Source organism: Abrus precatorius, unplaced genomic scaffold, assembly GCF_003935025.1.
Source record: "Abrus precatorius isolate BTA unplaced genomic scaffold, Abrus_2018 Scaffold2, whole genome shotgun sequence".
NCBI lineage: Eukaryota > Viridiplantae > Streptophyta > Magnoliopsida > Fabales > Fabaceae > Abrus > Abrus precatorius.
This window is the reverse complement of record NW_020874362.1, coordinates 36516801-36533020: the sequence shown is the minus strand read 5'-3', so window position 1 is coordinate 36533020 and position 16220 is coordinate 36516801. Positions and strand designations below refer to the sequence as shown.

Below are 16220 nucleotides of genomic sequence, written 5' to 3'. Positions count from 1 at the left end.
CGTAAAGAATTATTAGATTGGCCTAACTTTACCCACCATAATTTTATTAATCTCACTTGTTTAGACTAATTTTAAATATTTAAAATAGTAATTTTTATCGAAAATATTTATTATATTACAGATACAAAGACATAATAAATGTTATTTTTAATTAAAAAAATTACTATTGTTAATTGTTTAAATTCAACCTTTTATATACCGATAATAATAAGAACAAAAAATACAGCTTTTGACGCTTAAATTTAGTAACTTTAAAAAGAAAATTTGATACAACAATCAATCAGTTAATCAATTCCGTACAAGAAAAGGGCTCCTCTTGGTCCATGGAACTCCAGCATTGTCGTCATCACGTCGTGACCATATTTTGCTGCTTGATTATTGAATCAATTTCAAAATGCATTATGGACTTGATGCTTCGTCATACATTGTAATTTTGAACTGAACTACTTGTTTGACAATTCAAGCACAAGTATGTTGTTAAGGAGTCGCATTAGCTTGTTTTGGTCTTTTCCTACCAACGATGAACAAGTTAGCGCAACCAAAAGTTATTATGAATTTGTAGCTACCATGGTTCTTAGGAGGACCACCCAGCAAACAGTACCTTATCACGTGCCACATACTGTGACTTTACCTCCTACAGCAAATAAGTCTCGGTGAAAATACAAAATGCATATTTGATTTCAATGTTTTTAGTTATAGCTGGTCTTGAGAGATTGTTGATGTAATGGCATGAGAGATTGTACAAAAAATATATATACAACATCATTCTCGTGACTAACTTTAATTGTTGCAGCCGCCCCTTTCTTGAGTAACTATTTACATGTTGAGTGGTCATACCTAAGAACAAGTTTCACGAACCAGCAGGCCATTCTCGTGTCAGTAGAACTTTTAAGGAAGAACAATGGCATGAATATAAGCTCCACATAAGATTGAGTAGAAGCAAAGTTACCAGAAGACCCCACAACTCAATCCCAAATGTCCAACAGCTGTAATTAGACATAGCAATCTCCAGGTGGGAGCATCTGTCTCGGAGTAAAGATCAATGATTTAGAAATGAAAAGATCCATCTCCTGAATTCTCCGTCCCTCCAGCCATAAGAATATTCACACTGTGAGATAAAGAGGCATTGCTTCTCTCACTCAGCATAAAAGGTGAAAGCTTATGTTAGTGGAACTCTTGATAAAACATTCTCCCCTTTCAATGAACCGGTCTTCACCGAGGGATCAACGTGGTGGCCTAAATAAGAGCAGGTGGGATAAATCAACCAGTTGATAGTTGCGAGGTCCAACTTCAGTAGATATCTGCATACCCATTAACTATGTCCCGGACATTCCACCAGCATAAACCCAAACTTCAGAAAATACAGGATGAATTTGAATTTCTCAGCGCCAATATGAGGTGATCGAGAGCTCTTATAACCGAAAGATATTACTATGTGGAGAATCAGAACTTAAGGGAGAGAGCAATGGTCTCCTTAGAAATGGATGATCCAGTAGCTCAGCTGCAGTTGGGCGTTTGTTTGAGTTAACTTGTAAGCATTTAAGAATGAAATCCCGGGCATCATTAGATAAAGATTCAGGAATAGGTGGAGGTTCACCCCTGCCAATCCGAAATAACGCTTGCATCTGTCGAGGTAGAAAAAAAATATTTGTATACATTATCACCAGTTATCCAATTTCAAAGAGAAGTCTAATTTATCTAGCTTGATAATTATAGAATCTTAGTAACCAACTCTAAAATCCTAAATATTTATAATTCAAAGGTGTGAAAAGCAAAAACAACAGAGGATAAAATTAATCGAGTCTCCATAATAAAGTAATCAAGGAAAAATAGGAAAGTAACAAACCAGATAAGAAAAAAACTGATATAAAAAATGTTACTTACTCCTTCCAAATCAGAGTAAGGAGGCTGCCTTTGCAACATCTCCAAAACTGTACACCCTAAGCTCCATATATCAGCTGCTAGCCCATAACCTTGGTTCTTTAAGTTAACAACCTATTATCCAACAATTCAAAGTTAAACTAGTCACACTCAAAAGCTCAGTAGTATTCATTTGTCAGTTTCTTGAAACATTTCCACTAAATCATAAATGAGTGGAAAAACTACGGATTCAACATTCTGAATCTTCACTCTAGCACTAGAAAATCAACAAAAGCATGTACTGAATTAGACTAATTTATGGGTGGTTGAAATTTATGGTCTTACAGCAGCATTTCACATTTGGGGTATGTACTACAGAGTACAGACAAACAACTGAATTAGACTGCCATACAATTTCATTGTAGTTCATCCCCTTGCAGGAATTATACCAAACAAATAACATGAGAGCAGAGGCAAACCTCAGGGGCCATCCAGTAGGGGGAGCCCTTGCTTGATTTAACATCATTAAATTTTGTTGCCTGAACAGGTGAAAGAACCAAGAACATGAATTATATAATTACATGCTGACAGCATTTGGACTTCATATAATAAGAAGATGAAAAGAGATACTCAGTTTTGTTGAAGAAGGTTACCTTTGCCAACCCAAAATCTGCAAGCTTGACTGACCCACTTACGTCAACCAGTATATTGGAACACTTGATATCCCTTTAAAATTGAATATTTGGGTTAAGACATATAGAATGTAGCAAATCAATGTTATTTCAGAAGTCAATTTCCCAGCACTGCATTCAACTTTCATCTATTGCAGTGATTCAAAGTTAAGCATTTTTCACTATCCAAATTTGTTAAAGCATACTCATCTTTCCAGGCAGGGAATCATATTCCATATATGGTTTCTTAACAACTTTCTTGGTATGCATATCTGTGCAAATAAATCTATAACATATCATCTAATATAAAGCAGAAACATTATAACTGTTGGCAACTCATGGCTAGATCACTGACTTGTTAAAGAAATTTCATTTGCAAAATATTCTCTTAGCCTTAGTCCTAAACAGAAAACTAGCCATTGATGGGTATTAATAGCTTCATTATGATTCTCCCATTCATAATTTGTTCTTGGATTGCCTCAATAATACAATTCAATTGAAAACTTACAAGAACATCAAGTTTCAAGTCACCAGATTATTTACATGACCAAAGTTCATAAGTTACTTCTTAAAGATACCCATTTCAAATTCTTAAATAAGGTTCAAATTAAGATTAAGTTCTTAAACTTCTCATTTAACAAAATCTAAGGTTACTTTTAAAGGAAACCACCATATCATTTTTTTTCTACATTTCCAATGCATGTGAGACTTTGATAACATATATACATACATACATACTCAGAACGGCCACAAAGAACAAACAATGTAAGAGCTAAGGTCCCAACCTCCACAACACATTAGGATTCAAAGATATTCAGAATCAGAATCAATAATTAATGGCGTAAAATCACAACATTTAACAGCAAATATTAAATTCAATCCATCCATAAAAAATCTACAACAAGCAGAAATGGAAAATGAATAAAATCCGTTGTTACCTCCAATATAGAACCTAAGGAAAAGAGCTGAAAAACTCTTTCTTTTCTATATCCAAGGATTCATGAATTAACAAGTCCCAAATGGCTTCTCAAATTCTCATAAAATAAACATCCTATCAGACCAAAGTTTATTTAAAAAACAAAAAGGTCAGTTATTTGGAAACTAGTGGGAAAAAGGTTTTGATGTTGTTTTTCTAATTGCAAAATGAAGTTAAGTACAAGACTATGAAGTCCACAACTGAATATATCTAGAAACTTGTTCATGAAAGACAAAAGGTTCAAAAAAATAGAGACGGAATTTCTAAATGTCATAGCCATACACTTTTGAAAGATATCTATTGTCATCCAGTTTCAACCTGGTATAAAATTCTATTAAGATACACAGATGCACAAACACACACATACACATCAACTTCGGTTGTGAAGAAGCCCTTTATTGTCTAAAACATTCAAGAACAATTTCCCTAATAACATTAAGAATGAAATAAAAATACCATGACCCCTAAGTCCCTAACCACAAAACACTGTAACATCATTAACAAAATCAAATCACCTAAATTTCTCATGGAACTCACCCAAATAAAATTGTTGTTATTATAGGCACAGTCATTGCCAAATATCATGATAGAAAATTCGTCCATGTTACCTGTGGACCACATCATGATCATGAAGATACTTCAAGCCATTTAAAATCTGCCTTGTGTATGCAGAAACTTGAGAATCGTTTAAACGATACTTTTGATAGAGACTTGCCAATGACCCTTTTGACATAAGCTCAAGGAAGATATAAAGTTTACTTTTGTCCTGGGAAATACAACATATAAATATCAATAACAAAGAAGGAAATAAAAACTAGAAACACAATTTCTGTTAAAGAAACATAACCAAACAAAAAATAATTGAGTTTTGAAACATCAATTTGGTCTTCAAAAGCTTAGTGACATACTGACATTAAACCAACCATCCAATGATTTGCGTGGCATCACTTTGGTCCACGTATTGGACTATATTCTAGGCCAAAAAATTATGGTTCAAGGACCAAATTCAGAATTTAAAGAATAGATAGCTAAACAACGATTCAAGTACTAAATAAGAACATTTCCAGAAAACAGGACAAAGAATGTAATCAGGTAGTGTATAGTGAGCCAATCATTATTAAAAGGAATGCATAGAGTCCGATGAACATTCAGTTACTACAACCAAGCAATTAAAAAAATGGAATAAACTGTGGCTACTGTGAAAACCTGAAAAAAATGTCTTTCATAAGTTCTATAAAGGATGCAGAATAGAGAAACAAAAAGAAAGATTTGCAACCCAAAAGGAGAAAAGATGAAGCAATCTTAAAGTGCATTTGCAGTTCAAAACTTAGATACAGACAGCTCAAACAGCACTAAGAAAGCATTGCAATACTCCCAAGTGAAATAAGCTTTCAAAATTGAAAAATGCTTATTTCAATTGCCTATGTCCTAAAAATGCAACTATTCTTCCTAAAATATCATATTCTGGCATAATAAAAGAGACTTTCCCCCTAGATAACAGCATACCTTGTCTGAGCCATAATATCGAACTATGTTTTTATGTTCAAACTGACTCAAAAGAGATATTTCCTGAAAGGTAGAGCACAAACATCACATATAAAAATGTTGTCAAATAAAATGAAATGGACAAATCATATGCTTAAATGAGAAAACTAAATCCTCCCACCTGCTGAAGTTGGGAAACACTCTGTTTTCCCTGGCTACCTTCATCCAGCAAAGACACCTCCTTTACTGCAAAAAAGAATCCATCACTGCAAGAAAAGAAAATGCATGTTAACCCTGTAAAAATAAGGTAAATTATGAAGCTAAAAAGCATGGACCTCCTTACAGTCTGTTTGAACCAAGCTTGACATTAAAATAATTGGACCCCTGTGTTTTATCAGCTATGGATACAGAGACTTCCATTATGGTAGCAGGCTAGCAGCCACAAATAAATTTTACAAACCAAAGCCTATGAGTGGCCAGTAAAAAAACAGCAGCTGACAGATTCCATTGACCAGGTAAACCAACTTTCAAATGTCTTCAACTCCTATGATATTTTCGAAATGGTATTCGCTGTCTTAATTTTGGCAACGACTACAAGTCATATTTAACTGGTTATCTTCTGCTCTCAGCTAAAAAAAAGAGATAAACTGAACAAAGAAGGATCACTAGCAGACCAATCTATAAAATCAAGCTATAAGTATTTCTAAAAGCTGGCCAACTGATTAAAAGAGGGTGAAGAAAATGCAAAGCTAAACCAAAGATGTCTTCCAGTTATTAATTACTATACACTTGACATATTGTTCTAGTACACAAATTCTCTGCCAAGGAGACTCTCCTAATCCACTTTTCCTATAGAGCACCTGCTGAAGCTGTCAACTTAAGTACATGCCATAGAATGAGCCAGTACGATAAACAGCTCTTACAAGCAATTAAGCACAAACATGCTTAAAAGTATTCATCAAAGGAGCAGACTTTTCCTTAGCACTTGAGTTTCCTATAAGCTACACAACCAGCGGTTATATTATAATAAGATAATATTACCTGACTGGTGCGCATTCACTGGAAATTGAATGCAATCCAAAAATGTTTTTTTTTTTTAAATCACATACAAAACACCAACTACGAAAATCATGATAGACTATATCTGGATATGCATTAAAATTCAGTGAACATGCGTCCAACTTGTCAGCACAGCTATGGACACGGTTAAATTAATGAGAATTTAAGGCGCACAATTGCAGAACCAAACACGCATTTAGTAAGCGTGACAAAAATAAGGTAACCAGTGTTTCTCTAAAAGTGCGAGCTAGTCCAAACAACACAGACTAACAACAACCCTAACCAGGTCAAATATGCACGACGTTTTAATTTCACCTAAACCATTAAATAAAGAACTAAAAAAGCAAAGAGTGAAGTAAAGAAGAAAATAGGAAACACTCACTCGGTGAAGCCTTCATAAACCGTTCCAAAGGACCCATTTCCCAAAATGTCACCCTTTTGCCAAGAGGAGAAAGTCCTTCTAAACCACCCATTGGAGGAAACATAATGAAGCAACTCATCAACGACCCCAGAACCAGAAACAGAGCAAGGCCTATCACCACCAACATCACTATCATCATCATGGGAAGTAGTAAATGAACCAGAATCAGTAAAAAGCACGCTCCTCTCCCCATGCCTGACTCTACCAACAACACCCCTAATATCATGTTCACCCGAAGACGAAGGAGAATTAACAACATCAACAGAAACAGCAACAGCAACAGAAACAGCGCCGACATCATCGAGAGGAGCAAAAGCACTAATCAAACCATCAACAGCTGGGGGTGGAGCGAGAAGGGGAGGCCTAACACCCTTGATCCCACCACCACCTCCTCCCAGCCGAACCTGGTGGTTGGAGTGCTGTTCCCCTGGAGAATCAGAGGTGCGATTTTCCAATTTAGGGTTGGAGGAAGCAACGCGAGCCTTTCGGGCTTCCCAGTCAGCGGTGGGGATGGAGAAGTCTTCGGGCCCAGAGAGGCCCAAGGATTGGAAGATGCGGTCGAATTCACCGTCGTCGAGGCCCATGAGGCGGAAGCTGGACTGGTGGAAGGAAGAGGAAGGGGTGGAAGAATGAGTGGTGGGTGGTTGGTAATGGAAGTCTTTCTTGGCGTTGAGGCGCTGCAGGCGAGGCTGTGGCTGTGGCTGTGGCTGTGGCTGAGAGTGCTTCTTGGAGTTTGATTTTCGCCTCCAATCCATCATTGTTTCTTTGGTTTGGCGTGTTTCAGTTTTGCTCTGTTTTGTTTGTTTCTCTGCTTCTTCGATGGCTGCTGGAAATTCAAGAGGAATTTGCTGCTAGTGCTTAGCACCTCAGCTCAGCTGTTCTTCTTTTCCATTCTTTTTTTTAGTATTTAATTCACTATTTTTTATGGCTCCTGTGCTTTTTTATTTTTATTTATCATAAGTAGTACTTTTTTGGCGTTTTATGATACCTGTCTTTCTTTTAGTTTTTCACTTTTTAAAAGAAAAGCAGGTATTATAATAATATCTTTAATAATTTTAATTTTTTACTTTTTAAAAAATAACTAATTTTTCACTTTTTAATTTATATATATATATATATATATATATATATATATAATCTTCAATAATAAATTTACTTATATACATGATTTAAATCGAAATTGATTTAAAATAAAATAGAAAAAAATATTTTTACTATAGAGTTGGACGCAGAGGATGGTTCCGCGTTGCAGGAAAAAGTGGGAGACAAAGCCTAGAAAACAACGATTGGGTGCGTACGAAAAGTCAATGATCAAATATTAGACCCATCTGTTTTATCGATCAAAATTTATTGTTTGCTGCCACTTGGACACTTCTAATCTGATTTCAAAATTTTTTGTAGAAATTTCACGTTTATTAACCTCTTTATTGCCTTATTTTGATATCAAATTCTATAAAGATGACATATTTTATAAATGTTTTTCAAAAAATATTAAAACTATTATCGTTAAGATTAAAATTTTATAAAATATGTTAACTTTAAAAAATTATACAAGAAAATTTAATATAAAAAATTAGTTCTTTTACCCAGAAAAAATATTTTAAAAGTACATCATATTAATTTTCTTTTTCAATATACATATATTAAATTAGTCTTAACATTTTTTTTATCATACGGGAGACTAGAGCTCACTTTGGAATAATTTTTTACTTTTATTTATCTATTTATTTAAAAATTTAAAATTATATTAATTATTAAATTTACAATCATATCTTTACTTCTACTTAATTTTTAAATGTCTTACATGCTTTATTATAAAAGAGATAAAAATAATAGTAGAAATCATATATAGTTATAAGAAGTTAACAGTATTTTTTATATAAATAAGATTATTAATTATATTTATGTTATTTTTTAATTGAATAGATAAATGAAATTATTAAAAATATAGAAGATTAATATTAAAACACGACTAAGCCAAGTAAAGTTACCATTTTAGAGGAGACTTTTTATCTATAATTTTAAAATAAAAAATTATGAAATAGTAAACCGAACACTTTAAAACTCCCAAATTATCAATAATGTACTTCTTATCGATTTTTTAATTTTAACTAGTTATTGTTTTACACAATATATGTATAATTAAATTAAAATAAAATTGTAAATAAGTAATTTAAAACATATTGTATGATTGTTTTACAACTTTATAATTTTTATAAAATTTCAAAAGAGTCAATATTATAATTATTGATAATAAATATTCTATTACATTTTAATATATATATATATATATATATCATTTTTAACGTATAAAAAATTTAAATAATATTTAATTAAAAAATAAATACTTAAAGTAAAAAAAATACTTGATATGATGAATAAAAAATGCTATTGTTTAAAATTTTGTACTATATATATAATTTGATTAAAATAAAATTTCTAAATAAACAATTAAAAATTTATGAATATTTAAAATGTTAATGAAATATTAATATTATTATATTAAATAAAAATAAAAATAGAAACTTGATATAAAAATTATTTAACGTGATAGAAAAAATCTTAAAAATACTTTCGTTAATAAATGTGTAGGGTGAATGCATTAAAGATACCTCATATTTGATCTCTATCTAAAAAGTAAAATTCCATATTAGAGTTCTATTCGACAGTTTTATAATAGTTTTTCCCAGCATTCTTGATGTTCAACCTTTTTTGGCTAACATTCTTGGGGTTCAACTGTAATTCATGTTTTTACGAGTTTTGAATTTATTTTATGATGTTTTATATATGAATAATTGTATGAATTTACAACAATGTTGTTTAAATAATTTCATACAAAGTTAAAAAAAGAAATTTAAATGTATCTTACTTTTATTTATTTAAAAAATTTATTTATTAAATTGATAGTAGCGAAGCAGCACATGTAAAAGCAATTGATTACCGACAATCTTGCAAAAGCTTCACCAGCTAATTAAAAAAAGGTCTAATCTAATCAATCTGTAGTTATCTGCTTGGCCATTGACTGCGAAATATTTCAATGCATAAAGTTGCATTTACAAATATAAGATATATACGATGAGAAATGTTGGGACTATTATCTTCTGTGTTAAGCGTGTGTTTGAATTAACAGATTTTTCTCCATTTTTTATATTTTTTTATATCACATTTATTATATTTTTTATTCTCTTTCTCCTATTTATGTTACACCCACTAAATGAAATGATTATTTTTCTATTTTATATCAACGAAATAGTTCAATTGATAAGTTGCAGTTAAAGATGAGAAAATAAATTTATTTGATTTAAATCTGTCTAATAAAATATAAGGTTTGGATTTTAAAATTGTGAGAATAAAATGTGTTTCCATTTGTTGACGAGAAATTGTGTTAAAAAGAAAAGTTGCTGCGTCATACATCTTACAGAAAAAACACTGGTAAAGCATGCACAAGACTATCAAGCCCAAACTCTTTTTGCATGAATTCACCTCCACTTAAATGCTTAATAAGCCTGGTTCAATGATTAGAATAAAGACAATAGAGCACGATGAGTATTTTAATGAATAAAAAATATAATAATTTTATATGTTGTTTATTATATTTAAAAGTTATTAAAAGGGATGGTTAATTTACTTTTATCCCTCCTATTTTCTTTTTTTATTTATTATATTCTTATACCAAACAAGTCAAATAGTTGATGACAATGAAGAGGCAAAAGAGCAACGTCTATCATACCCCTTTATATGCTATTAATTTTGATATCTAACAAATGAATAGCTTATGTTTAGGTCTCATTTTGTTAGCCACTCATTAGTCCTAAATATAAAAAGCCTTGGAGCGGCCTCTTTCGATCTCATACTAGAATTAAAGTAAAAAACATGTCTTTCTCACTTGTTTACTCTATTTACTTCTTCATCGTAAGCCACGTCACTTGATTTTGCCAAAACTTGTCTTTTTGTGATTTCATTAAAATCACCTATTAATTATGAAGATGATTTATTTAAATGTGTGTGTGTGTGGAGTTGAATTTTATTGATCATAAGAACTTGGAGGCAACTAGTCTCAGTTAGGCTTTGTTTGAATGAGATGATTTTGTGAAAAATAATTTTAGAGGCATAATCTTGGATTAAAAAAATTATTTTCTTCAAGTTTGGATGATTTATTTTTTGTGAGTAAAAAGAAAAGTGAGAGGTGAGGCCCACGACTTTTCTTCTTCTCATCTTTGTCATGAAAGAAACAGTAATAGGGGCTTGAATTTTGTTTTTTATTTTATTTTAATGGTAAATATTTCTTAAAATAATATAATAAGTAAAAAATAAGTATTCAGGAGAACTATTATATATTAAAAGCTATAATTTTTTAATGAAATAAATTTATTATTATTATAAAAAATTATATAATATGTATATTTGCTTGTCACTTTTTTTTTTACTAATTTAAATAACATTTTTATTCTATTTTTGTTTCATTTCTTATCTTCTCATTTCTTTCTATTTTCCTTTTAATGCATTGTTTGGATTCATTAAATACAAGATTAGAGAAATAATTTTGTAGAAAAAATATTATTTTCCTTTATGTGGGAGGAGAGAAAAAGTTAACTGAGTCCTACTAAAACAAAGAAGGATAATCGTTAGAGAGAATGGTGTGATATTTTTAATTTAAAAATTACATAATTAAAAAGTATTATATTAATACTTTTAATTTTTTGTTAAAATAAAATCTGTATTATTATTTTAAATATTTTTTCTTATAAATTACTCTCTTTGTTTTTTTATTCATTCATCTAAACAAATAAAGTAAAAATATTATTGTTTTCTCTCTTATATCTATTGATCCAAATAACATATCTTTTCAATTGCATTTCTCTGATATTTATTTCTTTATCTATTCTTTTCTACACACTTTCTTTCCTCCAAATATAGAATTAGACTCAAAAGAGAACCTATTGCCAGCGTCGTAGCTCCATTTGAGTTAGGCTTGGAGAATGATGCTTTCTTTTTGAGCAAAACAGAAATGATGATAACCAGCCATGGAGATGCAAAATGAAAAGCTATAAATTAAAAAGTTCCCATACATGTTATTGTAGAATTTTTCTTGAAGGCCTTGGTGACTGATTTAGATCTCAATGACCCATATGTCTTCAAAGCATATTAATGAAGTCATATATGGTTGTCTGTCATGAAGACACGACCATGTCATGGCATTTTTTTATATAAGAATGAGAAGAGAGTAGAGATGTTGGACAACCTTTAGAGTCACTCAAAGGCCTTTGATCTTAAGGTGTAAAATGAGACTTAAAAACTTATAAGTATATTTTGAGACTTCATCTAAGCCATCGATATGTTTAGAGAAATTATATCATTTTATACTATATATTTAGATAATTGTTTTTTGTACATTGATTAAAACAAAAAAGCAAAAGATAAGAAAAGAAAGAGGTATACGATGATTGATAGAATTAAAAAAATAATATCACTCATATGTTACATATAAAATGAATGACTCGTGTAGGAAATCATAACATGCATCGAGCACATTAGGCGTTGCTGATAAGGTATGCCCAGCCTTTTTCACTCATTCTTTTAAAAAAAATTCACTTATTTCACATATGTTTCTGCATGCTCTTTTTTAGTTAATTAAAATCTGTTTCCCGTTTTGAATAATCTTTTTTCCTTTTTTTCTCGAAAATAAAAAGAAAAAAAATAATATTTGATAATTATTGCATCATTAATTTAAAATTAGTTATATTTATAAAATAATTGAATTCAAATCAAGGGTAAATAAATCATCAGTTTCACATTTTACATATTTTTTCATTTTAGAAGAATTAAAATTCAATGGCAAAAATCTCCTCCTCTTTTTTTTTTTCTTGCATGTCGTCCCTATACCATTATTTGGTAATTTCTTAACGTTATTTCTTTAATTCCTCATTATTTATTTTTTGAGATTTTTCTTGCTCACCATATCTGTGTGTATTATTTTAGTTACAACCAAGAAAATTTTCACAAGGTTATTTTTGCTGATAAACAAAGTGATTTTTAAAAAATTTCATCAGAATTAACATGATTATAGTTAATTAGAAAAATAATATATTTTCTCCAATGGACTTAGATATAACGCCTCGGTTAAAAAGGTGTTTATTGCATTAATTGAAAAAGAGCAAATGTACTCTCTCTATTTGACTAAGATCGCAATGTCTCATGACTTACATTGTATTTGCAAATATTATGACAGGCACGTTCTAAATATGTTTATCTTCCAGATGTAACAAGATAGTTCATATACATATATAGTAACAGAGTATATGTGCTTTACGCAAGATTTTCTTTACGGATCCTTTTAGTCTTCCTTTAATTTTCCTCTTCTCATTCTAATATGGACTTGGGTAGTGCCAGATTTACTTGTTATACATGCATGTATCAACACATGCATATTAATGAACACATGCACTTGAACTTGACGTAGCAATTATGCGCAATATATTAATTAAATCAAGCACATTAATTGTCAAATTCTTTTTCTATGAAGACTTTTAAGAAAATCATTTTCTATTAGAAGACACAGTTGAAAGAGGCTTTGCAATACTTTTATAATTGAGCCTTGGTCTAGTTGTATTAGTTAAAAGTCCTTCACTTGTATGCCATCCAACTAATCACTCAAATTTTTCTTCACAACAATTAATCATTAACAAAAATCCAGATTACAAAGAAAAGAAGAAATCACGCACCGCCTGTAACATTATTTATATGAAGATAGATACATAAATGTAATGCCAGATAATTAGTCACTTGAACATTGGTAAACATTGTTGTATGGCACTAACTTTTTTGTCTTCAAACAAACCTATTATCATCAATGTGAAAAATCAAGTTGGCTTACCATTTATCGAGATATATTCTATGACCCAGTTGCTGCGAGAAAAGCTAGCTACCATTTTGCCCACTCCTATGACCAAAGGAAGTTCCTATAGGATGAGTAGGGTGGCTCTCTTTATTCATGAGTGATGTTATGGCCGCTGCAACAGCAACCCTAAACTTAGGATCTGAGGCAATTGCCGACACATTGTCCTCTAGTGGCTTGCTTTCTTCTCCTTTCCAAATTCTATCATGATCCAGTGGTATAGGCTTGTGAAAATTGTTCATTGCAATAGCACCACCTTGGTATTTGTTTGGCATCCAAGAAAAACGAGACTCGGTTGTGGTGTTGGACGAGCTGCCAGTAGAAAAACGTAGCGGTTCACTGAGATTATTGGTGAGATCAAGAACAATCCCTTTGGATGGATCATTGGGGTTTAAGCTTCTATAATTGGAAGCTGGGGTTAATGGGTGGAAGCTATTGTAAGGAATGGGTGTTTGGATGAAACTAGAGGTACCATCTGAAATAGGGTTGCTTGAGTCTAGCAACATGAAGGAAGCTGCTGCAGAAGCTGTAGAAGCCATAGCAGTTGCACCCACTGGGAGTGGATGGTTGTGTGTTCCTTCATAGGTTGTAATTAGAATGGACATGTCATCTATACACCTTTGAACCTATACATGTAAATTTAATAAGCATAAGAAATCAACACCATGAAAAATAAGAAAATTTTTCGATAGAATGAAATTTTTTTTTTTGACAAAAACAATATATGAAGAACATCGCTTGGTTTCTATCTAATTCCTTGATTTTCTTTTATTCTTTAATTTATTATATAACCGAAGAAATACATGCACAATCATATGTGATGAATTTATAGGAATTTTTGTGTACAATGCAGTGCTCAAAACATAAATATAAGCTCGTAACGAAATGGTTGTATTTGAAAAAAAAAAATAACTGTTAATTTTTTAAAAAATAACTTGATAAAAATATAAATTATTTTTTAAAAATTGAAATAAATGTTAAACTTCATAATTTCTAATGGAGGAATTTGATTGTCAAATTAAGTAATGTAATTTTTTTTTTTCAAAACTTATTAAATTCTATAGAAGCAAATAAAGAGTGAAAATGCATAGTTGAGAATTACCTGTTTCCTGACGGGGCAGCCAGGGGCTACGGTGCAACGATAATAGGCTCGTGGACATGGATTTCCTTTCGCAATTTTCTGCCCATATTTTCTCCATTGGCACCCATCATTCATCTATCTCAAGTGAAAAAAACTTGAGATTATTAGCTCTTAACGTTAATCAAATCATAATGCTAACTTTTATTTATCAGCCTAATACTAACTTGATGGATACATTATAAATATATATAGTTTTTGAACTCACTGTGGCAGCCTCGCATCTTGCTCTGACCGAAACCCTAGCCTTTCTGTTAGGAGGGGAAGCAGCATGGGTAGTAATACCAGGTAATTCATGTGTCCGCTGCAACTTGTTCTGCACTGATGCAAAACTTGCCAATTGTTCCTTTTTGTCTTCCTTATTTCCCTCATCAGTTTCTATTTGACTTGTGCTTGTTTGCAACCTTAGCGATAAACCCAATTCACCCTCGCTTATAATACCATCCGTGTTTGGTGGAGACGAAGCGCTTTGAATTTTTTTATTAAAGATCTCAAGAATTCTCGATGGTCCTTCGTCGCTGGTGGTTGCATTGTCTTGAAGTGAGAGAGAAATTTGATGATCCTATATAAATGGGATTTATTTATTATTATATAATTGAGATGACATATAGTTAATGAAAGCTATAAAAAATATATAATTGGATTTACCTTTCTTTTATTGTTTTCCTGGATTGCTGAAAATTTCATTTGCAGATCATAATAGTCTTTCATTGTTTGTTCTACAACTTTTCTCAGAATTTTGTTTTCCTCTTTCATGCTCTCCATCTCCATTTGTATTTCACTTAGCTGCAAGAAAACCAAACCTTTAACGACTTCTAAACAACTATATAACAATATATCATACACAAGCAATTAATTAGATGTTTTCAAGAGAGATGTGTTTCAACTTTCGAGAGTTGCCCATGCATAGAGAAAAATTTTATGATATAATACTATATATTTTAGCTATTAATTTACACAAATTACAGCAAAATCAACGGAGAGGTAGATATATGGGGTAATAAGAAAGAGAGGAATTAATGGTGACACTTTTCGATCTGTTGCTGTAAATGAAAAATTACCTCTTTTGTTTTTGTGTTATCTTGCAAAGATGTTTCTACCACTGATGCATCATCTTCTATTACACCTGATGTGGCTTCAGGGACTTCTTCCTTATTATCAGATAATATCTGTGCCATTTCTTCCTCGTCATCTTCTATTACTCGCTCATCTTCCTTTGCTGCTTCTGCTTTTTCTTCTTTTTGCTCATCATCAGTATCTATCTTCAAAGAGAGATCAATTTCCATCTTAGTGGGTTCTTCTCCTCTACCCATTGATTGAGGACAAGGTCGAGCTTTTGGAGAATCTCCTCCTTTGTCCTCTCTTATGATATAAAAGTACGCTACTTTTAAGGCACCAAAGTCAATTCCCTCGTCCCAAAGACGTTTCTTATCTTGGACACACTAGGACGCATCTATGATTTGACTTTAGTTGGCTTCTTAATGAACCTCCAATTAAATTAATTAGTCTATAAGCTTCTATTTTAAAATTTAACAAGCATAGGCCAGTGGGCACCCTCCTATATTTGATAATTGAGCTCGCCCATATACAAAAAGACGAAATTAACCATTAGTACCAGTGATGTTGATGATGGGTCATTGACCCCTTTAATTGCCCTTTGTGTAATTGAAAAACAATTCATGGTCATCGTAATAAACCTTCAGCCACTACACTGA

General features: G+C 31.6%; 2 protein-coding genes across 2 annotated transcripts; both read right to left on the bottom strand.

Moving 5' to 3' along the window:
• Nucleotides 1-179: 179 nt before the first annotated feature.
• On the bottom strand, nt 180-7354 carry LOC113857573 (mitogen-activated protein kinase kinase kinase 1-like). Its single transcript, XM_027489607.1, has 8 exons — nt 6434-7354; nt 5174-5258; nt 5014-5076; nt 4116-4273; nt 2514-2586; nt 2340-2399; nt 1885-1995; nt 180-1625 (listed from the first exon to the last, which is right to left on the bottom strand). The coding sequence occupies exons 1-8, from the start codon at nt 7228-7230 to the stop codon at nt 1413-1415; spliced, it is 1560 nt and encodes a 519-aa protein (XP_027345408.1). The 5' UTR covers nt 7231-7354; the 3' UTR covers nt 180-1412.
• A 6036-nt stretch (nt 7355-13390) lies between these two features.
• Nucleotides 13391-15791, bottom strand: LOC113859983 (probable WRKY transcription factor 9). Its single transcript, XM_027492624.1, has 5 exons — nt 15567-15791; nt 15154-15291; nt 14714-15067; nt 14470-14583; nt 13391-13993 (listed from the first exon to the last, which is right to left on the bottom strand). Exons 1-5 carry the CDS (start codon nt 15789-15791, stop codon nt 13391-13393), a joined length of 1434 nt encoding a protein of 477 aa, XP_027348425.1.
• Nucleotides 15792-16220: the final 429 nt, after the last annotated feature.